General features: G+C 39.9%; 1 protein-coding gene across 1 annotated transcript in view; it reads right to left on the bottom strand.

Annotated features, from left to right (window-relative positions):
* Positions 1-16,278: 16,278 nt before the first annotated feature.
* Positions 16,279-26,954, bottom strand: part of LOC136163986 (cytochrome P450 2J2-like) — a 32,283-nt gene continuing 21,607 nt past the window's right edge. The window contains exons 8-9 of the mRNA XM_065928804.1: positions 21,036-21,174; positions 16,279-16,457 (exon numbers count right to left, since the gene is read on the bottom strand). Coding sequence (XP_065784876.1) covers positions 16,279-16,457; positions 21,036-21,174 — 318 coding nt within the window. The remainder of the gene's footprint in view (positions 16,458-21,035; positions 21,175-26,954) is intronic.

Genomic DNA, 26,954 nt, shown 5'->3' with positions numbered 1-26,954 from the left:
GTCAATCTTTGCCTGAACATGTTTGACCTAGGAATCTGCCTTCTTCACCACAACACCTGTTAATATTTATTTGAACTAATTTTCTAAGGACACCAAATGAAGAAAAAAAATCTGGTATCATATCAACAATAATACATCTCTCCCTCCATTTAAGTGTTTCCCTAAGACAAGAATACATGTGACTTTTCTAGTTGAGTTTCCTACTATTTACAAATAGGGGCTTGAAGACTATGATTGTTAGTGAACCTCTAATTACCTTGGGCAAGTGGTATCCGGCCAGAGTAGTATCCACTGCCACCTCCCAGGGCATGTTCATGGGGATGATGTTTCCCATTCTCAGCACCTCGTGGATGACAGCATCAGTGTAGGGCTTGGAGTCTGGAACAGCTGAGTTTGGCTATTGTGATTGGCCAAGCACCCTGCCAATCTCAGCTTGGACTTATTCTGAAAAAAGCAGAGGAGCTTCTATTGTTCTATTTTCCCACAACTTTCATGCAGCCTGGTCAATCTAAAGAATGGAGTAACCAAGATCATAATGGCTAAAGCTATAGTAGGCTCTCCAGACTAGCTCCTCAGGAAGGTATGTGAGTGGGAAGTGGGCCCTGGTGTGAGACAAATCTGGTGGCACTCTTGCTCCACAACATGTCTGCTGTGAGATCCTAAAGCTCTTTGAGCCTCAGTTTCTTCTCATTATTAGTGATGATGAATCCAATTTCCCTTTAGGAATATTGAGATTTATATGAACTGATTTATGGTAGCATACTGACCTGGGCCAGGTCCACCCACTGATGCACTGACCTTGGATTTCGGGGTTCAGGGCCATATAGAGAAGCCCCTAGCACAGGGTGATTGAAGTTGTCTCTGTTCTGGAAAAGAAGAGGTCCAGGGTGTTGTAGATGAGGTTTGCTTCATGCAAACTTGAATCAGCATTGCCCTTATGCTGGAAAGCACAGATTATTGGCTTATTCAGATGGTTCTTAGTTGCCACAACAAAGGGGGCTTCATCCTAAAGAGAACAAGGAAGGAGATCCCTCCCCAGGAGAAATGACTTTCCCTTTGGCCATCTCAGGAGGCAGAGGCTTATTACTGAAGTCTCATTAGCATCCTCCTGCCCCAAATGCTGGAAGGTTTTTTTTATCTTTGATAGGTGAAAATTGAGACAGTTATTATTTTTTGCTTCTGTAATTTGGGAGAATCTATTATTACACTGGAATATAGCCTTTGGTTCCAATATGAGCCACACCATTTACTATGTGTACAACTTTATAGGAAGTACTTAAAGCACAGTACAAAGAGACATACTCAAAAATATTACAGATAAATTAAAATGGAATTCTTACAGAATGTTCAAGTGACCCACAGGAAGACTATAAAGGAGAAATAGAGGGATAAAAAAGTGAAAAATAGAAAGTAAATAGTATAATGGCAGACTTAATTGTTCAGACCTCAGAAATTGTGCTAAATATAAATGATCTAGATTTATGAATTAAAAGAGAGTGGCAGAATGAAAAAAATGACCCACCTATATGTTACATATAAAAGCACATTTAAAATATAACCGAATAAGTAGGTTAAAAGTGAAAGAATGGAGAAGCATATGCTATGCAAATAATAATCAAAAAAGAGCTGCTGTGGCTAAATTATATTGAATAAAGTTCAGGCAAAGAAAATCATCAGGGATAAAGAAGGACATTAAAGAGCCAGTTCACCAAGATAATGTAACAATTTTAATGTGCATGTGCCAAATAAAAGTGCTGCCAAATACATAAAGTAAAACTACCAGAACCAACTAGATACAGAAATAGGCCTCTAATTATAGTTAGAAACTTCAACATGCCTCTCCTAGTAGTTGGTAGAATTAGTAGATAAGAAGTCAACAAGGGTATAGAAGCACTAAACAACAAACTCATCTCTTCAAGTTCAACTGACATATAGTACAGAATTCTCCACACAGCAATAGCAGAAGACGTATCTTTTCAAGTATGCATGGACTCTATCTTGGGTCATAAAACCAGCCTTTATATATTTGTTTATATATTTGTTCAAAGTTGAAATCATATAGTTAAATGTCCTCTGACCCTAATGATCTCCAACTGTAAATCATTAACAGGTAAAGAAAACAAAAAAAGCTTCTAATACTTGGAAATTAAACAATATATTTCTCAAAGAAGGTATACAGGTTTAGGATCTTAGCTTTAAAATTCTATATACTAATCTCGTCACTTAGTGCTACCAACTGGGTGTTTCTCCCAGACAGTGATGAAGCCATCTTAATCTGAACTTGAGTTTGTAATACAGGCTTGTGTTGAAAGTGCTCCAGACATTTCTAGCTATCTAGAACTATTCTTTGCTGAGTACCAACAATAAACTATGTTAACATTGAACATTCCTTTTATTTAATCATCACAACCACCTACCACAGTGCTGTTTGTCAGGAAGGTACCTGTGCTGAGAGGCAGGGAAGAAGCTGATGACTCTTGAGACTGTTGGGTGTTGAAGGGAATTTTAAGGAATTCAGAGTTGCCAGTTAGGGAACGCTGAGGTAAGAAGACTATAAAGTGGAAAGAGGCTACAAGAAGGGATCCATGTGGCTCCCTAAGGAATATGAACTCTGGGAAGCAGCAGGAAGCAGTAAAAAACCTAGGCAGAGGAACATTTTAAAATGAATACTTTAGTGAGAGTGGACTGTAGATGGAGTAGCCCCTCCTCCTCCTCCCCTCCCCACAACTGGCCCCTAATAGATTCTTTTCCTTTCTGGGCTGTAGTCCAGCCTGCCTGCTATCCACTGGATGTCAGGCATGGGATTCCCTGGAGAACATGCTTAGATATCAGAAAAAGGACAGGCTGGAAGTTTTTTGTTTCATTAACTTAAAGAATATTCACCACCTAAATATATAAAGGTATGTTTTATTTGGTGGGAATTTTTAGGACTTCCCTCTTGGCTCAGATGGTCAAAGCGTCTGCCTATAATGTGGGAGACCCAGGTTCAATTCCTGGGCTGGGAAGATCCCCTGGAGAAGGAAATGGCAACCCACTCCAGTACTCTTGCCCAGAAAATCCCATGGATAGATGGAGGAGCCAGTTAGGAGTCCATGGGATTGCAAAGAGTCAGACATGATTAAGCGATTTCACTTTCACTTTAGAACTTTAAGTCCTGAAGGCAGCATCTCAAGTAACAGTGAGAGAACTGCTCAGAGGAGGTGAAGATGGGGGCCAAATTATTTAGAAGTTTTGCAACAAAGGTCAGGTAGTCTGAAAGGCAAAAGATTTATGTTAATTAAAGGAAAACCAGATATCTCAAGTTAAGAAATATAGCGCTTTTCTGTGTATGGAAAGATGTAAGAGTCTGGGATCACTGAAATCACTCCTTTGATAGGCACCTCACCTTTCTGGGGCCAGTATCCTGTGTCCTCACATCCTGAGTTTCCTCAGGGCTCAACATAGGGAGTGGCTGCAGTCTGAAGGCTTCTAGGTGGCAAGTATTCTTTTCTTCCTGAGTTCCCTTGAGGTTAATCAGCTCACCATCTGTGATGACTGCAATCACTGATGACTCTGACATCCTTTGTTTACTGACACAGCAGGAAATACTCCATTTCTCACGTGTTGGTTTGTTTTTCATTGGTTTGTTGCTCTAACTAGAGAGTCTGTCATTCTCTGAGACCAAAGGGGTGCTAAGGTTTATGGTTTCATCGTATCACAGAGAACTCCACAGACACTTGACCTTCCCAATCTTCAATCACCTTCTCACCAAAGGATGGAACCCAGCCTGGTGAACTTTCAGAAAAACAGCAGTAGCTGACATTTCCTGTGAACTACTTTATAACAAGGCACTGAACTCTCTGTTTTATATAAATTGCTTCAGTAAAAAAAATTATGTGTATGCATTTTTTGTTCCATCTAGCAATTAAGGAAAAATAAACATCTTCCCAAAGTTTGAGAGAATTTGTTGCTGGTAGACCTGCCTTACAAGAAATGATTAATTAAGTTCTTCAGAAAGAAGGAAAGATATATAGAACACAAACAAAGATCTAAACAAAGGACATTAAAGAAAAAAAATTAAAATATTAACTCTTATTTGCTTTTACTTAATTGAGCTGATAAAAGTTTGTTTAAAATAAAATTAGCAGCAGTATACTTGGTGATTTTAGCATATACATAAATGATATGAAAGATAAAATATTGGAAGGGATAGAATGAATTAGGAAAATTCTACTATAATGTACTTGCACTACCAATCAAATAGACTAGTTCTACCTGAAAGTGGATTTGAATCAGTTGGAAATACATACTGTGAACTATACAGCCACCACTAAAATTTTAAAAAAGAAATATAATTGACATGCTAAGACAAAGAGAAAATGGAATTATACAGAATACTCAGTTAAAAGGAGAGAAAAAAAGAGTGAAAAAAAAGAAACAAAAAACAAAAGCAATGAACAGAAGATAGCAATGAATATGGTAGATAATAGTCTGTATCAATAACCACATTAAATGTTAATATTCTAAACACATTAATTAAAAGACTGTCAGAGTCCATAAAAAAAAAAATCAAGGCCCCTTTTAGATGGCTTTTTATTAAAAATGTACAGAAACATAACTGAGTTTTGTAGGTTTTGGATCTTGCAACTTTGCTGAATTAATTTGTTATTTCTAACAGCTTTTGTGTATGTGGTATCTTTAGGGTTTCCTACATATTAATATAGTATCATCTGCACACAGAGAAGGAGAGAATACAGCCTCACCCTTCAACAGAAAATTGGATTAAAGATATACTGAGCATGGCCCCGCCCATCAGTTCAGTTCAGTTCAGTCCCTCAGTTGTGTCCAACTCTTTGTGGCCCCATGGATTGCAGCATGACAGGTTTCCCTGTCTATCACCAACTCCCAGAGCTTATCCAAACTCATGTCCATTGAGTCAGTGATGCCATCCAAACATCTCATCCTCTGTTGTCCCCTTCTCTTCCTGCCCTCAATCTTTCCCAGCATCAGGGTCTTTTCTAATGAGTCAATTCTTCACATCAGGTGGCCAAAGTATTGGAGCTGCAGCTTCAGTATCAGTACTTTCAATGAATGTTCAGGACTGATTTCCTTTAGGATGCACTGGTTGGATCTCCTTGCTGTCCAAGGGATACTCAAGAGCCTTCTCCAACACCACAGTTCTAAAACATCAATTCTTTGGTGCTCAGTTTTCTTTATAGTCCAACTCTCACATCCATACATGACTACTGGAAAAACCATAGCTTTAACTAGACAGACTTTTGTTGGCAAAGTAATGTCTCTGATTTTTAATATGCTGTCTAGGTTGGTCATAACTTTTCTTCCAAGGAACAAGTGTCTTAATTTTATGGCTGCAGTCACCATCTGCAGTGATTTTGGAGCCCCCCAAAATAAAGTCAGCCACTGTTTCCCCATCTATTTGCCATGAAGTGATGGGACCAGATGCATGGTCTTAGTTTTCTGGATGTTGAGTTTTAAGCCAACTTTTTCACTCTCCTCTTTCTCTTTCATCAGGAGGCTCTTTACTTCTTCACTTTCTGCCATAAGGGTGGTGTCATCTGCATATCGGAGGTTATTGATATTTCTCCCAGCTATCTTGATTCCAGCTTGTGCTTCACACAGCCCAGTGTTTCTCATGATATACTCTGCACGTAAGTTAAATAAGCAAGGTGACAATAACCAGCCTTGACGTACTCCTTTCCCTATTTGGAACCAGTCTGTTGTTCTGTGTCCAGTTCTAGCTGTTGCTTCCTGACCTGCATACAGATTTCTCAGAGGCAGGTAAGGTGGTCAGATATTTCCACCTCTTTAAGAATTTTCCAGAGTTTGTTGTGATCCACACAATAAAAGACTTTGGCATATTCAACAAAGCAGAAGTAGATATTTTTCTGGAACTCTCATCAGAACAAGACCCAGCTTCCCCCTCAGTCAGTCTCTCCCATCAGGAAGCTTCCATAAGTCTCTTATCCCTCGCCATCAGAGGACAGACAGACTTAAAACCACAATCACAGAAAACTAACCAATTTGATCACGTGGACCACAGTCTTCTAAGTCAACGAAGCTATGAACCATCCATGTAGGGCCATCCAAGATGGACAGGTCATGGTGGAGAGTTCTGACAAAACGTGGTCCACTGGAGAGGGGAATGGCAAACCACTTCATTATTTTTGCCTTGAGAACGCCAAGAACAGTGTGAAAAGGCAGAAAGACAGGACACTGAAAGATGAACTTGAAAGGTTGTTGCTGAATCACGCAAAGATGCCGGGGTTCTTGGCCTCCGGAGAAGAAGAATTCAATCTGGGGCCAGAGGTGAGGCTGGATTGCTCACAGCTTTTGTGCAATAAAATTTTATTAAAGTGTAAGGGAGATAGTGAAAGCTTCTGACATAGACATCAGAAGGGGGAAGAAAGAGTACCCCTTTGCTAGCCTTAGCACTGGAATTATATACTCTCAAATTAGTTATTACAGGGAATCAAAAGAATGTCTAGAGGTTGTAAAGACCTCACCAGACCTACTCCCAGGATTTAACAGGATTTGCCAGAAGGTTTTTTTCCAAGACTATCCCCAAGCAGGATACATTATTGTTGTATAATCCTAAGGAATGTAGGGGGGGGGGGAAGTTTGTCCTTTCTTCCTCCTTGTGAATTCCAGACCCTTCTCTCCATGGGGACCCCTAGACTTCTTATCAACTTGCCTAGGATTTGACTCTCTCAAACTCCCCAGGCTGGTAGGTGCCCAGTATGCTACTGGAGATTAGTACAGAGATAACTCCAGAAAGAATGAAGAGATGAAGCCAAAGCAAAAACAACACCGAGTTGTGGATGTGACTGGTGATGGAAGTAAAGTCTGACACTGTAAAGAGCAATATTGCATAGAAGCCTGGAATGTTAGGTCCATGAATCAAGGCAAATTGGAAGTGGTCAAACAGGAGATGGCAAGAGTTAACATCAACATTTTGGGAATCAGCAAACTCAAAGGGACTGGAATGGGTGTATGCAACTCAGATGATCATTATATCTACTACTGTGGGCAAGAATCCCTTAAAAGAAATGAAGTAGCCATTATAGGCAACAAAAGAGTCTGAAATGCAGTACTTGGATGCAATCTCAAAAATGACAGAATGATCTCTGTTCACTTCCAAGGCAAGCCATTCAATATCACAGTAATCCAAGTCTATGCCCCGACCAGTAATGCTAAGAAGCTGAAGTTGGAAGGTTCTATGAAGACCTACAAGACCTTCTAGAACTAACACACAAAAACAGGTATCTTTTTCATTAGATGGACTGGAATGCAAAAGTAGGAAGTCAAGTAACACCTAGAGTAACAGGCAAATTTGGCCTTGGAGTATAGAATGAAGCCAGGCAGAGGTTAATAGAGTTTTGCCAAGACAATATATTGGTCACAGTAAAGACCCTCTTCCAACAAAACAAGAGAAGTCTCTACACATGGACATCACCAGATGGTCAATATCGAAATCAGACTGATTATATTCTTTGCAGCCAAAGAGAGAGAAGCTTTATACAGTCAGCAAAAGCAAGGCTGGAACCTGACTGTGGCTTAGATCATGAACTCCTTATTGCAAAAGTCAGACTTAAATTGAAGAAAGTAGGGAAACCACTAGACCATTCAGGTATGACCTAAATCAAATCCCTTACGATTATACAGTGGAAGTGACAAACAGATTCAAGATATTGGATCTGATAGTGTGCCTGAAGAACTATGGATGAGGTTCATGACATTGTATAAGAGGCAGTGATCAAGACCATTCCCAAGAAAAAGAAATGCAAAAAGGCAAAATGGATGTCTGAGGAGGCCTTACAAACAGCTGAGAAAACAAGAGGCTAAAGGCAAAGGAGAAAAGGAAAGATATACCCATCTGAACGCAGAGTTCCAAAGAAGAGCCAGGAGAGATAAGAAAGCCTTCCTCAGTGATCAATGCAAAGAAATAGAGGAAAACAATAGAATGGGAAAGACTAGAGATCTGTTCAAGAAAATTAGAGATACCAAGGGAACATTTCATGCAAAGATGGGCACAAAAAAAAGACAGAAATTGTATGGCCTTAACAGAAGCAGAAGATATTAAGAAGAGGTGGCAAGAATACACAGAAGAACTATACAAGAAAGATTTTCATGACCCAGATAATCATGATGGGGTGATCACTCACCTAGAGCTAGACATTCTGGAATGTGAATTCAAGTGGGCCTTAGGAAGCATCACTATGAACAAAGCTACTGGAGGTAATGGAATTCCAGTTGAGCTATTTCAAATCCTAAGAGATGATGCTGTGAAAGTGTGGCAACCAATATAACAGCAAATTTGGAACACTCAGCAGTGGACACAGGACTGGAAAAGGTCAGTTTTCATTCCAGTGCCAAAGAAAGGCAATGCCAAAGAATGCTCAAACTGCCACACAATTGCACTCATCTCATGTGCTAGCAAATTAACGCTCAACATTCTCCAAGTCAGACTTTAACAGTACATGAACCATGAACTTCCAGATGTTCAAGCTGGTTTTAGAAAAGAGAGAGGAACCAAAGGTCAAATTGCCAACATCTGTTGAATCACCGAAAAAGCCAGTGAGTTCCAGAAGAACATCTACTTCTACTTTATTAACTATGCCAAAGCCTTTGTTGTGTGGACCACAACAAACTCTGGAAAATTCTTAAAGAGATGGGAATCCCAGACCACCTTACCTGCCTCCTGAGAAATCTGTATGCAGGTCAAGAAGCAACAGTTAGAACTGGACACGGAACAACAGACTGGTTCCAAATTGGAAAAGGAGTACATCAAGGCTGTATATTGTCACCTTACTTATTTAACTTATATGTAGAGTACATCATGAAAAATGCTGGGCTGGAGGAAGCACAAGCTGGAACCAAGATTGCTAGGAGAAATATCAATAACCTCCGATATGCAGATGACACCACACTTATGGCAGAAAGCGAACTAAACAGTCTCTTGATAAAAGTGAAAGAGGAGAATGAAAAAGTTGGCTTAAAACTCAACATTTAGAAAACTAAGATCATGGCATCTGCTCCCATCACTTCATGGCAAATAGATGGGAAAACAGTGGAAACAGTGGCTGACTTTATTTTTGGGGGCTCCAAAATCACTGCAGATGGTGACTGCAACCATGAAATTAAAAGACTCTTGCTCCTTGGATGAAAAGTTATGACCAACCTAGACAGCATGTTAAAAATCAGAGACATTACTTTGCCAATGAAGGTCTGTCTAGTCAAAGCTATGGTTTTTCCAGTAGTCTTGTATGGATGTGAGAGTTGGGTTATGAAGAAAGTTGAGCACCAAAGAATTGATGCTTTAGAACTGTGGTGTTGGAGAAGACTCTTGAGTATCCCTTGGACTGCAAGGAGGTCCAATCAGTGCATCCTAAAGGAAATCAGTACTGAATATTCATTGGAATGACTGCTGTTGAAGCTGAAACTCCAATACTTTGGCCACCTAATACAGAGAGCTGACTCATTTGAAAAGACCCTGATGTCTGGAATGATTGAAGGCAGGAGAGGGGGACGACAAAGGATGAGACATTTGAATTGCATCACTGACACAAGGGATATGAATTTGGGTAAACTGCAGGTGTTGGTGATGACAGGGAATCCTGCCGTGTTGCAGTTCATTGGATTGCAAAGAGTCAGACATGACTGAGCAACTGAACTGAACCAAAGAAGTATAACTTGATATTTTTTATATGTTAAGTACATAAAATGAGAGATCACTGCAATCAAGCTACATTAACATAGGTCATCTCTGAAGCTACCCTTATTGGTGTGTTTGTGTAAAGTACTATGTATACACATATATGGGCTTCCCTGGTGGCTCAGATGGTAAAGAATCTTCCTGCAATGTGGAAGACCTGGGTTCAGTCCCTGGGTTGGGAAGATCCCCTGGAGAAGGGAATGGCCACCCACTCCAGTATTCAGGCCTGGAGAATCCCATTGAGTCTATGGTCCATACAAAGTGTTGGACACGACTAAGTGACCTTCAGTTCACTTCATATACATATATATTTGTTTATATGTATTCTTTATATTTTTTTATATTCACTGAATCCTTGAAAGAGACTTATGATGTTTCCATGTCTTGGCCCTTGTGAATAATATTACAGTGGACACAGTAGTACAGATAGCTCTTCATTAATCTAATTCCCTTTCTTTAGATATTTACCAAGAAGTAGGATTACTGGATCATAAGGTTCATCTATTTTAAATTTTTTAGTAATGTTTATGTTTTCCATAATGGTTGTGCCAATTTACTTACTCACTGACAGTGTACAAGGGTTTGTTCATGTACTTGCCAACACTTGATATCTTTTGTCTTTTGATTATAGCCATTCTGACAAGTATGAGGGGATAGCTCATTATCATTTTCATTTCCCTAATGGTAAGTAATGTTGAGCACTCACTGGTAACCTATTTCATTACTATCACTGTTATAGTTAATTTTTTATAAGTCATGTTTGAATATAGTTGACAAATGTCTTTGACTAAAAAAACCCAGGTTCTTATTTTGGCTGTGCCATTCATTCTGCCTTGGTGAGCTTTGGCAAAACACTTTACTCTTTTGGACCGTCTGTATAATGAGAATAATATTTTCACTTTCATACAGAGAGCTGTAAGAATTAAATCAGATTAAGGCAAAAGTTCTGAGATATCTGATATCTACTAGGTTTTCGGTGAATTTGGGAATCTTATCCATTCTAATCAGTTTCCTCTGGATACAGTCCAGTAGAAGTTCTCAACCACACTTATTTGAACAGCTACTATCTGAAAGAAATATGGCTAATTTTGAAAGTGTACTTTCAAATAAGTGTTAATTTTTTAAAAATTTTAATAAAGTCCAGCTTACTGTTTTGTTTCATAAAACATGCATTTGGTGTTGTATGGAAAATCACTGAGAAACTCTCAAGGTCATCTAGATAGCTTCCTTGTTATCTTCTAGGAGCTTAATAGTTTTGAGTTTTACATTTACATCTGTGATCCATTTTGAGTCAACTTTTGTGAGAAGTAAGATCTGTGTCCAGGTTCATTTTTTCTATAGGGATGTCCAATTATTCCAGCAACACTTTCAGAAGATATTACTTTTTTCTACATTGAATTGCATTTGCTCCTTTGTCAAAGGGCTGCATTTTTCTGAGTCTATCTCTGGGGTCTTTATTCTGTTCTACTGATCCATGTGTCTATTCTCCACCAATACCACACACCCTGATATGCAGCTTTATAGTTAAGTCTTGAAGTCTGCTGGTGTTAGTCCTCCAACTTTGCTCTTCTCCTTCAATTTTGTGTTTATTATTCTGGATCTTTTGTCTTTCCATAAAACCTTGAAGAACAGATCGTCAATTTTGTATTATGAATTTATATAAAAATGAGTGATAAGTAAAGAAAGTTCCCATATTTAGCTTGCATATGATACTGAGTTGCTAATTTCAAATTCCTATTGTTCTTTGCTGGTATTTAAAGAAATTAACTTTTCTGTGTTAATCTTTTTTTATTTAACATTTTTGTAGTATAATCCAATGTTCTATCCTAGAACCTTGCTATCCTTGCTTACTAGTTCCAGAAGGCATTTTATTAATTTCTTGTGATTCTCTATATAGAGATTTTGTTTCTTTCTTGGTAGTGTGTGTGTGTGTGTGTGTGTGTGTGTGTGTGTGTATATATATATATCTTTTGTCTCATTTTCATGTTTCATCTTGAATAAGATGGATACCCAAGTTTTTACTGATCTTCTGAAGAAAGCATCTAGCTTCTCATCATTGACTGTGATGGTAGTTAGCCATGAGTTCTTTGTAGATATTTTTTTATCAAGTTGAGGAAATCCTTCTCTATTCTTCATTTGCTAAGAGTTTTTATTACTACTGCATGTTGGAGTTTGTCAAATGCTCCTTCTGCATCTGTTGATGAAATCATATGAATATTCTTTAGCCTGTTGATGTGATGGAGCCTCATTAACTAAATTTCAAATCCACTTTGCACCATAGAAAGAAATCCCACTTGATCATGCTGTATAACTCTTTGTGTAATCTCTGGATTTGATTTACTAATACTTGTTTGAAGATTTTTGCACTTATATTCAGAGAGAGCTTGATTTTTCCCTTTTTCTGATGTCTTTGTTTTTTTGTTTTTTTTTTAATTAGTGCAATGCTGGTCTCAAAGACTGAATTATTAAGTATTTTCTATGCTTTGATTTTCTGAAAGAGACTGTAGCAACTTGCTATAATTTTCTTCTTAAAGTTCAGTAGAATATATATTTGAAAGCTTCTGGATCTGGTGCTTTCACTTTTCAGAGTTTACTATTTATTTTATTTCTTCAATAGATATAGGCCTATTGAGATATCTGTTTCTCCTTGTGAGTTTTTCTAGACTGTGTTTCAATGACCTTGCCCATCTATCAAATTTGTGGGCACAGAGCTGTTCATAATATTCCTTTCATATCCATGAAATGAGTAGTGATATTGCATGTTCATCTATAATAGTAACTTATACCACCTCTCTCTTTGTCTTAGTTAACTTGGCTAGATGTTTGCCAATTTAAAAAAAAATTAAAACTTTTGGGTTTGCTCATTTTCTCTATTTTGCTATCTTCCATTTTGTTCACTGATGCTTTCATTTTTATTATCTATTTTCTTATGCTTTCTTTGGATTTAATTGTTTCTTCCTTTTCTAGAACCATGAGGTAGAAACATAGATTGTCTATTTTAAACCTTTCTTTATTCTATATAACTTTTCCTCAAAGCACTGATTTCACTGCATCTACACATTTTGATAGCTTATATTTTCTTTGTTTAAAGATATTCTTTTGAGATTTCTTCTTTGATCCATGTTTATTTATGTGTTGTTCAATATTCAAGTAGATTTAAGTTTTTCATGTACTATTCTTTTATTTCTCTCTAGTTAACTCCATTTTGTTATGAAAGCATAATTTGTGTGATTTAATAAAGTGTGTTTTATACTTAGAATGTGGCCCATTTGGTGAATGTTCAACATGAGCTTGAGAAGAATATGCATGCTGCTCTAGTTAGATTATGAATTCTATAAATGTCAATTGGATCCAAGTAACTGGTAATATTTCATGGCTCAACTTTGCCTTCACTGATTTTCTGACTCTTGGTTCTGTCCACTGATGGTAGAGGGATATTCAAGTGTCTAACTATAGTAAGAAATTCATCTATTTTCCCTTGCAGTTCCATCAGTTTGCAGGTGCATACACATTATAGAATTGCTATGTCTTTGTGGAAACCTGATCCTTTTGTTATGTACTTCCCTTTTAAAGTTTATGATAATTTTCCTTGCTCTGATATCAGCACTTAGTACAGCTACTTCACTTTTCTTTTGATTGGTGTTAGGATGCTATATGTGCAGAGGGCATGGCAACCCACTCCAGTATTCCTGCCTGGAGAATCCCGTGCACAGAGGAATTTGGTGGGCTACAGTCCATGGGGTCACAAAGACTCATACAAGACTGAGAGATTAACACTTTCAATTTTTAGGATGGTATGTCTTCCTCCAACTCTTTAATTTCTTCTGTGTCTCCATATCTAAAGTATGTCTGTTTGAGACCCATGCAAGACAGGGGTGAAAGGAATATTCACAACCTAGGTGCTTTTCAGGAAAATCAGTGCCTCATCCATGATGTCATAGACCATGTCATATGCTGGCATGCTATGTATCAGACACAGACACAAAGGAATAGGGAGAGGGGAGCTTGAGCTTCCAAAATAGATGAGGAATAAGAGAGTTATAAAAGGACAGAAAAAAAATTTGTAATGCTTTTGCAGATCGAGAATTTATATTTTACAGTCTCTCAATGAGCTTTGAGAAAAGAAGAGACGTTTTGCATGGGCAGAAAGTTCAACTACACTCAGTCCTGTGTCCCAAGTTTCTCGTCACTTGTGGTCACATGCTACTTGGGTCTGGGACCCATTGCATCTATCAGGCCAGATGAGTGTCCAGAGGTTTTCCATTGATTCCATGGGAGTACGTTAAAAAGATGCCTGCCCTTATAGAGTCATGGAGAATTCACAACAGAGTAGGAATGGACCTCAGAGATGACTATACAAAGCCCTGTATTTTATAATTTAGGAGTCTGAACACATAATGAAAAGTATTTTGGCCAATTCTTAATTTCCAAAGAGGATGAACTGATTGGGGGAATAAAGAGTGGAAGAAAATGTCTCAGATGTCCAGGAAGTTCGAGGTCTGGTTTGATTCCTTTTATTCTGAAAATATAATTTGCAGTGCTTTCCAGAGAGGCAGCTTTCCAAGAGGTTACAAGGAAAGTGCATTCAGGTGATGCAGCTGGGGCTCTCAGTTTCCTGCTGTTGTTGTTCAGTCACTCAGTTGTGTCCAACTCTTTGTGACCCCATGGACTACAGCACGCTAGGCTTCCCTATCCATCACCAACTCCCGGAGCTCACTCAAACTCAGGTCCATTCAGTCGGTGATGCCATCCAACCATCTCATCCTCTGTTGCCTGCTTCTCCTCCTCCCCTCAACCTTTCCCAGAATCAGGGTCTTTTCCAATGAGTCAGCTCTTTGCATCATGTGGCCAAAGTATTGGAGCTTCAGCTTCAGCATCAGTCTTTCCAATGAATATTCAGGGTTGATTTCCTTTAGGATTGACTAATTTGATTTCTTTGCTGTCCAAGGGACTCTCAAGAGTCTTCTCCAGCACCACAACGTGAAAGAATCAATTCTTCAGTGCGCAGCCTTGTTTATGGTTCAACTTTCACATCTGTACATGACCATTGGAAAGTCATAGCTTTGATTTTACAGATCTTTATTGGCAAAGTGATGTCTTTGTTTTTTAACGCTGTTTAGTTATGTCATAGCTTTTCTTCCAAGGAGCAAGCGTCTTTTAATTTCATGGCTGCAGTCACCATCTGCAGTGATCTTGGAGCGCAAGAAAATAAAGTCTGCTAATGTTTTCACTTTTTCCGTCTCTTTTCCATGAAGTGAGTTCTAGTTTAGCTCAAACCCTCCCCATGCACTTTAGGAAGCACAACCATTTCTGTTTGACTTCCAGTTGACTCTGACAGATGCAGGATAGATCCAGCCAGACTCTCTCTCCCTCACTCCCTCCCTCCCTATTTCTATTTTCCTTTCTAATGGTGCCCACTGATTTAGTTTTTCTCTGAATCCCAGCAACAGGATTGAAAAGCCCCATGTCTTCATGGCCCTTTTTGCTCTGAGCTGTTTAAATTCTAACAGCATTAGGAAGAAAGACCTTCTATAAGGTTTAATGCAGTTTACCAGGTTTCATTGCTTGTCTGCATGCGGGTTGGCATCCCAACCCCATGGGCTCTCAGTGGGACCTGGCCTTCCAGTTGATGGCATTTTCTCTCCTTAGTACCCACACAGGAGGGCTGAGCAGGATTCCTGCATTTCTGTCTCCTTATATACTATACTCTGTCAATGCTCATCAGGTGTGTTTAGGCTGGGGATACATGTCAATCACAGTGACAATCAATTTTTAAGAAAATATCACAACCACCATGTTTTTAAAAACAATAAGGGGGTTCAGAAATCATGCACGAGGGAGGTTTTAAGGTAAGAAGGCACCTTAAAGTCAGAAAATATTTCCACATTTACTTCCCCCAACTTGCTTTCCATGTGTGTTTAAATTTGATGACATTCTATTTGGCTCTGGTGTCCAAGGTCAGGTAGTGTTTTCTTAGGTAAACCAGAGAAACTGCTTTTCCATAGAACTGTGCTTATCAATCAGGAATCTACCTGCCCTGCAGCCTGTCTGAGGGAGAAGCAGGATAAGCTTGCCCAGTGCTACCAAGTGTGAGGGCCTTTCTGGCTGACCTCCATGGCTGCCCAGGGCCCAACGTCTAACTCTTAACCACCATTTGGCACCACTTTGATCCAGGCCATCTAAATAAGCCAGAAGCAAATTTCTAAGGAAGGACACAGAAGGTGGTAGATCACAACTATGAATTTTATGATGTGCTCTATGGGTTCCAAGCCATTTAAAGCCCTTTATTTCCTCTGATCTTTGCATTAGTTTTTCTTTTTGAGAAGAAATCATTGCCCACCTTATATTTCCCAGATGAAAATGAAATCACTCACAAGTGATTTGTCCAAGGCCCCACTGGAGATGGTAAAGCTGGGGTTTGGATCCAGTTTCCTCTGAGTCCAGTTCCTGGGACCTGTCCTAGAGGCACTGGATGCTGCTCCCTCACTTCTGAGCAGGCGCCCTGCCTTGGGGTGGGGGACAGGCCCATTCTTCCTGCTTTCCTTCCCCACCCCCTCTTGACAACTTCAGGCCCGAGGAATAGCACAGAGGCGGTAGCTGACTGGGGAGTTGGTCACGCTTTCTCTGAACTTTAGGCTCAGCTTCTCATTCGCTGGAGGCCTGAAGGTAAATTTTTGCAGAAGTGAAGTAAAGAAAATAAACAACTCAGTCCTGGCCAGTTGTTCTCCAAGGCACATCCGTTTTCCTAAAATACAAAAATATGAGATGAGTTACCTGCTCAGATGGTGACTGTGTCTCACAAGGACTGAAATCTTCTACAACGTCTTAAAAAACCTGAGCAAAGTGAGAGCCTGATAGACCCCGGGCCTTTATGTAGTTGGCTTATTTCATGGCAACCGCCTTGTAAACCTAAGCCCAGTTAAGTGAATCTACAATCGCACAGCTCAGCACTTTCATGGGTCAGGATGGTAAGGCACAGGGTGCAGATGCAGGCTGTGGACAGAACAAGAGAGGGGCTGGGTTGACCTACAAATGGCGTCTAGCCTAAAGTCTTTCAAAAATCCATTAGGAAATGATGATGACAAAAGCAGACAAAAAGCAAAATTCTGTTTTAATATTTTTCAATCATTATTAAAAAAAAAACTGTTGAGAAGTATAAGAAAGTGAACATCAGATGAAGGCTTCTCAAGTATGAGGCATGTTCTCTCTACATCATGTTTCCGTTCATCGTGACTGGGAATCTCCCTGCATGGGCTCCCCGTGCGGGGCCGACCCTATCTCATCCCACCTCTGCACCATCTCTTCCAGGTTTCCCCCAGCCCCTCCCCTTCATGATGCCCTCCTCCCCACTTGGGTTACAACACCCTTCTCGGGTCTCCATTATCTCTCTTGTGGGTGTTTTAATGACTTACTTTTTCACTAATTAATACATGTTCACTGCAAAAATGAAAAAAAAAGTCTGAGAAGTATAAAGATATAAAAGATGTTTGTAATCCCATAATCCAGACAAAATCCTTGTTAACATTTGACATATTTCCTCACTGTCTTTGTAAAGATTCTCCTGCATACCCGTCACTGGGATTATTCTCTGTAGTTAATTCTGGGCATTGCTATTGTTACTTTGGTTTTTCCCCATGTCATGAAATATTCTTCAAAAATAGTTATTGTATGTATGCCTCAATTTTGTCCTCTGCCTGTAAGCAGTTGTTGAAAAATAAGATTAGAGAATGTCTGCAAACGTGTCTAATAAATCAAAATATGCTTCAGAATTATGTCCTTTTTATATAATTTTGTGCCTGTGTTTCCCACTAGCAGTTTCTAATCATCTCTGTTCCCCTCTCTCTGCTCTCTTTATGTATCACTAATAGAACAGTACAGTGAGGACATCAGTTAAAAATGAAGCAAATGAAGAAATTTGTTCAAATGGTACCAAACCAGCTGTATTGTAAATACTGAAAATTCTTCTCGAGCAATCCAGATTTGTGACAAAAATGGACCCACAGAGTGAGGGTCCAGGTCTACCGTGTTTGTTTCATCAGTAACCAGTTCTGGGCTATGAGTAAATATTCACACCAACCTACACCATTTTCAGTTGTCAAACTTGTAAAATAATCTCCTAACTACATTATGTGGCTAAACAAAGATATGAGTAATACAGGAGACATGAATTTGATTTTAAAATCATGAAAAGGAGAGCTACTTGATTCTACAACTTCATTCTGGACTATGGGAATTGTGGACCTTCTCCCTGGTGCTCCCACTAAATAACTAGATCAATCACCTCACTAGGAATGAGAGAATTGGTCTAGGGTTTCTGAAAAAAGGTCTTTCTCTTCTTGTCTCCTATGATCCAGTGATTATTTTGAAAAATGAGGATTCAGTCTCTTGTCTTTCATGAGGATGTCTGTTGCTTTGCTGCATCAAGGGGGGAAAATGTAAATGAAAAAAAAAAGAAAAAAAATATGTTTGCAATAATACCTCTGCCATCTGCCCTGACTGTGTGTGTGTTCTACTTCTACACCTAATCACCTCTCCAAGAGAAGGGAGGGAGCTCTCCACACCCCATTCTTCAAGGAAGCTCTCTTTACAAAGTGCTGGATCAAGAATGAGTCAAAGCAACTGTGCCCCAAATTGAGTTTGGTGGGAGAAAAACCTAATAATAGTGTTGACTTTTTGATTTAGAGCATTTTTCAGGTTTGTTTTTCCTACTCTATTTAAGTAGGCTGCATTCTGCCACAGCCGAGGAAAACCCCAAATTGCTTACCTTCTATGAATTTCATTCTTCTCAGGCAGAAAGAGTGATATTACCTGATTGCAACACTTGTTCCAATTCCCACCCCCACCCTGTACCCACATCATCTGCAATGGGATTTCATAGCCCTTCCCATTAAAAACTGTGCTGTTTTCCCTTTCCCTTGAACCGGGGCTCACAATATGACCTGCTTGGGCCCTGGAACGCAGTGGGAGTGATGGTTGCCAGTTCCCAGCCTGGCCCTCGGGAGGCACTGTGTGCTTTCCTCCCTCCTGGGTCTTGTCATCCGCATGTACCCCTTTGGGGTTAGCTTGCTGGAGGAGGAAACTTGGAAAAGAGCCCCACTGACCCAGCCGAGGTAGTCCTAGATCAGTCTTCAGGCATCTGACCTCCTACACAGGCAAGAGAGCCCAGCTAAGGCCAGGCAAGCTCCCAGCTCAACTGTAGACTTCGTGCAACAATGCGCACTTACCGTTTTATGTCACTGAGTTTACCACCTTTGCAATACAGCAATATAACAATGGATATGTATGACGTGAACTTGGGGAATCTTAAAATGGAAGGACCTTTAAGTAAGTAAGTGTGTTACATTCTAATTGTGTTAGGGAGCACGCTAGATTAGAACTTCACACATAACCAACGAGGACCTACTGTACAGCTCAGGGAAGTATACCAGTATTTTGTAGTAACTTGTAAGGGAAAAAAAAACCTAAAAAAAAAAAAAGGTGTGTGTGTCTATACACACACACACACACACACACACACACATATATTTATAAGTATATATGTATAACTGAATCACTTTGCTCTACTACTGAAAGTAACACAACATTGTAAATCAACTCTACTTTACAAAAAAAATTAAAAGAAACAACAAACGAGTCTTAGGCTGTTTTCTGCCAATTCCTTGGGCACATGACCTTGGACAAGAAACAGCTTTCTCTAAATCCTAATTTCTTTACATTGGGAAAGGAAATACTGACTTCTTTCCTGTCAAACTGTTAATAACTGGATTGCTGTACATATTAAATAAAATAATTTCCTTGCAAATAAAATCTGTAATTGGAAGAGTGTTACAACTCTCACAACAACAACAACAACAAAAACTTAAAGAAGAATAATTATAACACTTAAAACAGCTAAAACTTTGTACTATAATAGGAAATCTGAAGCTCTTGTAGACAGGAAGACTAGAAGGTTTTCTTACATCTCATTTCTGCTTTCACATTAGAATGTGACTTGCCCAGTGTGAGCAAAAGTGGCACAGAATTGGAGAAGAAAGACACAGAAGATCTAATTGAATGAGTTCAAATACACTCAGGACAGTGTCCTATAGCAGGAAAGCCTGGGCTCTGGATCATGCCTACATGGGGTCAAATTCCAGACCCTTCCTCTCTGTGCCTTTGTGGCATGATCAACAAAATGATACTGTCACATAAAATTAATCTGTATTTAATTTAACTTAATGATAAGAAAGCTACTATGGATTTCAGAATGTCAACTCAGTGTAGCATTTAGTTATTGTTTTAGGAGACACTGTTAGGAAGAGACCCGGGCATTAGTATTGGATAAACCTGAATAACACTCAGTTCTAGGACTGTCCCCCATGACTTTTATGACTGTATATTCCATAGCTAACCCTGCTAAACTTCAGTTACCTTCCTTATACCCAAAGTGGTGATTCAAATTTTAACCTTGTAAGGTTACAGGGGAACAAATGGTTCATGAGAGTTGCATGGTCTTTTTGTCTACTGAATCATTTTTCATATCTTTAGGAATGAATATTTTACACATAACAGGTGCTCAGGCAACATTTATAGAATTAAGGATTTCGGAAACTATTTGAAACGATTTCAACAAAATACATAACTCATTATCTGGTACATATGAAGAATTTTGTTACTCATTTCACAGTTATGAGTTAAAACATTTGGAGATTCTGGAACTTTTGGAACTGGCTGCCTTGGAAATATGAGAGAGAGTTCCCTGCATTCTGTTTCATACATTTCAGGTTGTGCACCGTGTGAATGATGTAACTATATTTATAAAGGGTTATTAGAATTTAAAAAGGCAAAATTTAAAAAGATCTCTTCAGGAAGATCTTAAAGAGTAGAATCTCATCTATGTAAGTCCATGACACTGAGTTCCTAGTCATGCCCGTAATGACAATCAGCCCCTTTACTGGCAGCTCCCCCATCCCTTTCTTAGTTATTCACTTTACATTTTTGTGAGTGGGAGGTCCTAAAACGATCTTGGAACACATAAAACTCTACTCAGATGGTAAGGTTTCAACCTTCTTTGTGGGTAACAGGAGGAGGCTAAGCTTCTGTCCCCATGTTGGCAGGGACATAACAATGTGAAGCTGAAATTTCCATCAGAGTCAAGCCAGGGCTTGGGTCCTGGGGATGCTCAGCCCATGGACTCTTGAGGTGCAACCACAACAAGAGTGAGTCATGCTGGGCAGGGCTATCAGGAGACGTTCCATCTAAAGCAAAGCATCACAAGGAGACGAGTACACAAGGGCAGACAGAGGAGTCCTGGGTTCCCACAGTCCTATTTCTTACTACTCACCTATTGAGAAAGGCAGAAAGGATTCCCTTTTCTTAAACTGTCCATTCTCCAGAAAATGCTCTGGATTGAACGTGTCGGGCGTGGCCCACTCTGCGGGGTCTCTGTGCAGTGCAGTCAGGTTGGTCAGGACCATGGATCCCTGGAGAAAGCAGAAGAGACCCAGGCAAGACTTGACCCACACAACATACATGTACAGAGGGGCGGCAGTCCTCCGGCACTTCCACACCTGGGTTGACAGCACCCTAAACTCCCTCAACCTCACCAACCCACCACCTTCTGAACCCAATCCCTAGCATGTTTTTTTTTTTTTTGCCATAGGACAGCTGACAGTGATGGACTGGAATTGTCTGCTGGGAATTTATCAGGGAAGTGTGACTGCTCTTAGTGCAGAATGGATCTCTGCAGGGACTTGCCAGTGTAGAACTTGGGAGGGAACACATATGCATCAATGAACATGTATGAAACACATATGAATAATGTGACAGTGGGCAGGCAGTTCTAGACTATAATTGACCCAGTTGCTTACTAAAGTGGTAACTATGGCAGTTTGCCCAGCATGAAAAATGTCTCATTCGTCTAAGTTTCTCCCATTCTCTTCCCTCCATTACCTAGTAAATTCCACAGAAAGTTTAATAATAGAACAAGATCACTGAGTGGAAGAAGCCACTGTCCTTCCTGGTATGCAGCAAGAAACTCAGGAGTCCTCCTTAATGCCTCCCTTTCCCTCATTCTCCCTTCATCCAGTCCTTCACCGGGCTGGAAATTTTACTTGAAATTTCTCTTGATTCTATCACCTCCATTTTAGGTCCATCACTGCCTGGTCCAAGTTACTACCTTGGTTGCCCACACTCCTACATTAGTCCTAACTACATCCATATCCTTTCTTTCCCCTTCAATGTGCTGGACACATTGAAAGCTGAGTTAGCTTTGGACATGATTTAATTATGTCCCTCCTATCCCCCCACCATATTTGGATCTTGATAGATACCCCTCAATGGCTTCCATCTCTGATTATGGGCACATCACCTGCCCACTCTGAGTCACCAGCCTTCTGCCTGCATGCTTACTGCATCACGTCTCTTTCAGTTTCTCAATTTGTCATTTGTTCCCAATATTTTCCAGACCTCTTTGTATGGCAGACTCTGGGCATCCTCATGCCAATGAGTACCTGCTGGAGCTGCCACTCTAAGAGTCTTTGTCCCTGCTGTGAGCTGTACTGCCCCCTGCCTCTGCAGAAGACCCTCCAATACTAGCAGTTGGTTTGGTCCAGCCTCTTATGAGATCACTGCTTTATTTGCCTGTGTGCTGGTGTGCACACAATCTTGTGTGTGCCCTCCAAGACTGTCCTCTTTCCTTCCAGCCCTGTGGAATTCCTGAGATCAGAATCTGCTCATCTTCATAGCTACATTCTCTGGGGGCTCTTCCTCCTGTTACCAGACCCCTAGGCTGGAATGCCTGCCTTGGGGCTCAGGATTTTCACTACTGTGGCAGAACTTCTGTAGTATAATTGCTTTCCAGTTGGCAGGTTGCCCACCTGGCGGATAGGTTTCCATGGTGGCTCAGACTGTAAAGGATCTGCTTGCAGTGTGGGAGACCTGTGTTTGGTCCTTGGATTGGAACGATCCCCTGGAGGTGGGCATGGCAACCCACTCCAGTTTTCTTGCCTGGAGAATCCCCATGGACAGAGGAGCCTGGTGGGCTACAGTCCATGGGGTCACAGAAAGGACATGACTGAGTGATTAAGCACAGCACCTGGTGGGTATGGCAGTTGATTTTGTTGCAATTTCACCCCTCCTGATATCTTTTTGTGGCTTCCTCTTGTCTTTAGATTTAGGGTATCCTTTTAAAAATTTATTTATTTTTAATTTAAGGATAGTTGCTTTACAATATTGTGATGGGTTTCTGCCATACAGCAACATGTATCCACTATAGGTATACACGTGTCCCTGCCCTCCTGATCCTCCCTCCCACCCCATCCTACCTCTCTCTGTTGTTATAAAGCACCAATTTGAGCTCCCTGAGTCATACGGCAAATTCCCACTGGCTATCTATTTAGGGTGTCTTTTTTGGTACATTTCAGCAGTTTTGTTAATGGTTATTCAGCAGATCCCTGGAGAAGGAAATGGCTACCCACTCCAATAATCTTGCCTAGAAAATCTCATAGACAGAAAAGCCTAGTGGGGAACAGTCCATTGGGATTAAAGAGTCAGACATGACTGAGCAACTGAGTACCCAGAAGATAATTGTGATTTTTGTGTTTACATAAGAAGACTTAAGTTGATGTCCTGCTATTTCATCATCGTGAGCTAATCTACCAGGCCAGCTTTGTGGGACCTAAATCTTACACAACTTGAGGATCACTCTCATTGTGTATCCTTGGTCATGTACCTGGTTTTCCTCAGCATCCATTACCTCATCTTCCTTTCTCTTCTTTTTAGTCAGTTTCACTTGCTAATAGAGGGGTGCATCCTGAAGCCTGGCAACCAGTGCTTCAGAGCTCCCATATCAGGGCTTTGTGGAGCAGCACTGCACATGACATCCTCCAGGGTGACTTTTCAGTTGCTATTAAAAATCAGCCTAAGGAATCTCCACACTTCTCCACAGTGGCTGTAGCAGTTGGCATTCCCACCAACAGTGTAAGAGGGTTCCCTTTTCTCCACAGTCTCTCCAGCATTTATTGTTTATAGGCTTTTTAATGGTGGCCATTCTGACTGGTGTGAGATGATATCTCACTGTGGTTTTGATTTGCATCTCTCTAATGAGTAATGTTGAGCATCTTTTCATGTGTTTATTGGCCATCTGTGTGTCTTTTTTGGAGAAATGCCCGTTTAGTTCGTTGGCCCACTTTTTGATTGAGTTGTTTGTTTCTCTGGTATTGAGCTACATGAGCTGCTTGTATATTTTGGAGATTAATTCTTTGTCAGTTGTTTCATTTGCTATTATTTTCCCCCATTCTGAAGGCTGCTTTATTAACCTTGCTTATAGCTTCCTTCATTGTGCAAAAGCTTTTAAGTTTACTTAGGTCCCATTTGTTTATTTTTGTTTTTATTTCCATTACTCTGGGAGGTGGGTCCTAGAGGATCTTGCTGTGATTTATGTCAGAGAGTGTTCTGCTTATATTTTCCTCTAAGAGTTTTATAGTTTCTGGTCTTATATTTAGATCTTTAATTCATTTTGAGCTTATTTTTCTGTATGGTGTTAGAAAGTGTTCTAGTTTCATTTGTTTACAGGTAGTTGACCAGTTTTTCCAGCACCACCTGTTAAAGAGATTATCTTTTCTCCATTGTATATTTTTGCCACCTTTGTCAAAAATAAGGTATCCATGGACTTATCTCTGGGCTCTTTATTTTGTTCCATTGATCTATACTTCTGTCTTTGTGCCAGTACCATACTGTCTTGATGACTAGCTTTGTAGTATAGGCCGAAGTCAGGAAAGTTGACTTCTCCAGTTCCATTCTGCCATATGACCCAGCAATCCCACTGCTGGGTATACACACAGAAGAAATCAGAATTGAAAGACACACATTTACTCCAATGTTTACTGCAGCACTGTTTACAATAGCTAGAACATGGAAGCAACCTAGATGTCCATTGGTAGACAAATGGATAAGGAAGTTGTAGTACTACACAATGGACTATTACTCAGCTATAAAGAACACATTTGAGTCAGCTCTAATGAGGTGGATGGAACTGGAACCTGTTATACAAAGTGAAGTAAGTCAGAAAGAGAAACATCAATACAGTATATTAATGCATATATATGGAATTTAGAAAGACGGTAATGATGATCCTATATGCAAGGCAGCAAAAGAGACACAAATGTAAAGAACAAAATTTTGGACTCAGTGGGAAAAGGCAAAGGTGGGATGATTTGAGAGAATAGCATTGAAACGTGTACATTACCATATATAAAACAGATGCCCAGTGTAAGTTCGATGCATGAAGCAGGACACAGAAAGCAGGTGCCCTGGGAGAGCCCTGAGATGTGGTGTGGGGAGGGAGGTGGGAGAGGGGTTCAAGATAGGGTGAAACATGTGCACCTGTGGCTGACTCATGTTGATGTATGGCAAAAACCACCAAAATATTGTAAAGCAATTATCTTCAAATTAAAATAAATTAAATAAATAAATAAAATAAAAATCAGGTTTAGTTGGTTCCCTGGGTCTCACAGAAGATTACATCAGAAAAATACTGTTGGAATGAATCTTTTGAACTAGGATAGTTCTCTGCAGTTAAATATATTGCTGTGAATATGCAAAGATCACCTGCAAAAATCTTTAGACCTCATATTTCACACACAAGATAGTCAATCAGCAAGAAAATCGGAAATGCAGTTGCTGCAGGAATAGCTGCATTTACAGGTTCTGTAGGGACAGAGCCCAAGGGGAGCCCACGGGAGAAGCTCCTGTGTTTTTCCCTTGAGGTCAACCCCAGGTCCCACACACACAGGAACTCAGAACAACTGCAGTGCATCCTCAGAGATGGACCAGGGCAGTGAGAAAGCAGACTGTGAATGTGCGGTGTGTAGAGAGGACACTGGGGCACAGCAGAGCTGTCTGCTGAGACCCTGAGAGAGCAGGGCAGAGGGCGAGCAGAATTTCCTCTGTGAACACGGAATTTAACAGAGAACCACTGAGAACAATTGCAGGGAGACTCTTCTAAAGTCAAAGTAAAGCACCTCCTATAGAGAGAACGTGGTGTAGACAAGGGTGAGCCTGGGACTCAGAACAAGTCTGTTTCTGGAACCCAACTCTTGTCACTTTGTAACTGAGAATTCTTAAACAAGATTAATCACTCTCTGAGCCTGGGTATAAAATTTGTAAAATGAGGATAGCAGAATTATTCTGAGAACTGAATCAGACGTTTTGAAAGAATACATATAGTCCCGACTGCTTTAGGAACCAAGGAAGCATTGGTTTCCTTCTCCTCCTTTGTGTTACATTAATACGGCCAGGAAGAAATAGAAGATCTTAACAGACCCATCACAAGCAAGGAAATCGAAACTGTAATCAAAAATCTTCCAGCAAACAAAAGCCCAGGACCAGATGGCTTCACAGCTGAATTCTACCAAAAATTTAGAGAAGAGCTAAGACCTATCTTACTCAAACTCTTCCAGAAAATTGCAGAAGGTAAACTTCCAAACTCATTCTATGAGGCCACCGTCACCCTAATTCCAAAACCAGACAAAGATGCCACAAAAAAAGAAAACCACAGGCCAATATCACTGATGAACATAGATGCAAAAATCCTTAACAAAATTCTAGCAAACAGAATCCAACAACATATTAAAAAAATCATACACCATGACCATGTGGGCTTTATCCCAGGAATGCAAGGATTCTTTAATATCCGCAAATCAATCAACGTAATACACCACATTAACAAATTGAAAGATAAAAACCATATGATTATCTCAATAGATGCAGAGAAAGCCTTTGACAAAATTCAACACTCATTTATGATTAAAACTCTCCAGAAAGCAGGAATAGAAGGAACATACCTCAACATAATAAAAGCTATGTATGACAAACCCACAGCAAGCATGATCCTCAATGGTAAAAAATTGAAAGCATTTTCCCTGAAATCAGGAACAAGACAAGAGTGCCCACTCTCACCACTACTATTCAACATAGTGTTGGAAGTTTTGGTCACAGCAATCAGAGCAGAAAAAGAAGTAAAAGAAATCCAGATAGGAAAAGAAGAAGTGAAACTCTCGCTGTTTGCAGATGACATGATCCTCTTCATAGAAAACCCTAAAGACTCTTCCAGAAAATTACTAGAGCTAATTAACGAATATAGCAAAGTTGCAGGATATAAAATTAACACACAGAAATCCCTTGCATTCCTATATACTAACAGTGAAAAAACAGAAAGAGAAATTAAGGAAACAATACCATTCACCACTGCAACAAAAAGAAT

This window comes from Muntiacus reevesi, chromosome 1 (assembly GCF_963930625.1).
Source record: "Muntiacus reevesi chromosome 1, mMunRee1.1, whole genome shotgun sequence".
Classification (NCBI taxonomy): domain Eukaryota; kingdom Metazoa; phylum Chordata; class Mammalia; order Artiodactyla; family Cervidae; genus Muntiacus; species Muntiacus reevesi.
Note: the sequence above shows the minus strand (reverse complement) of the source record. Positions and strands in the feature narration are given on the sequence as shown.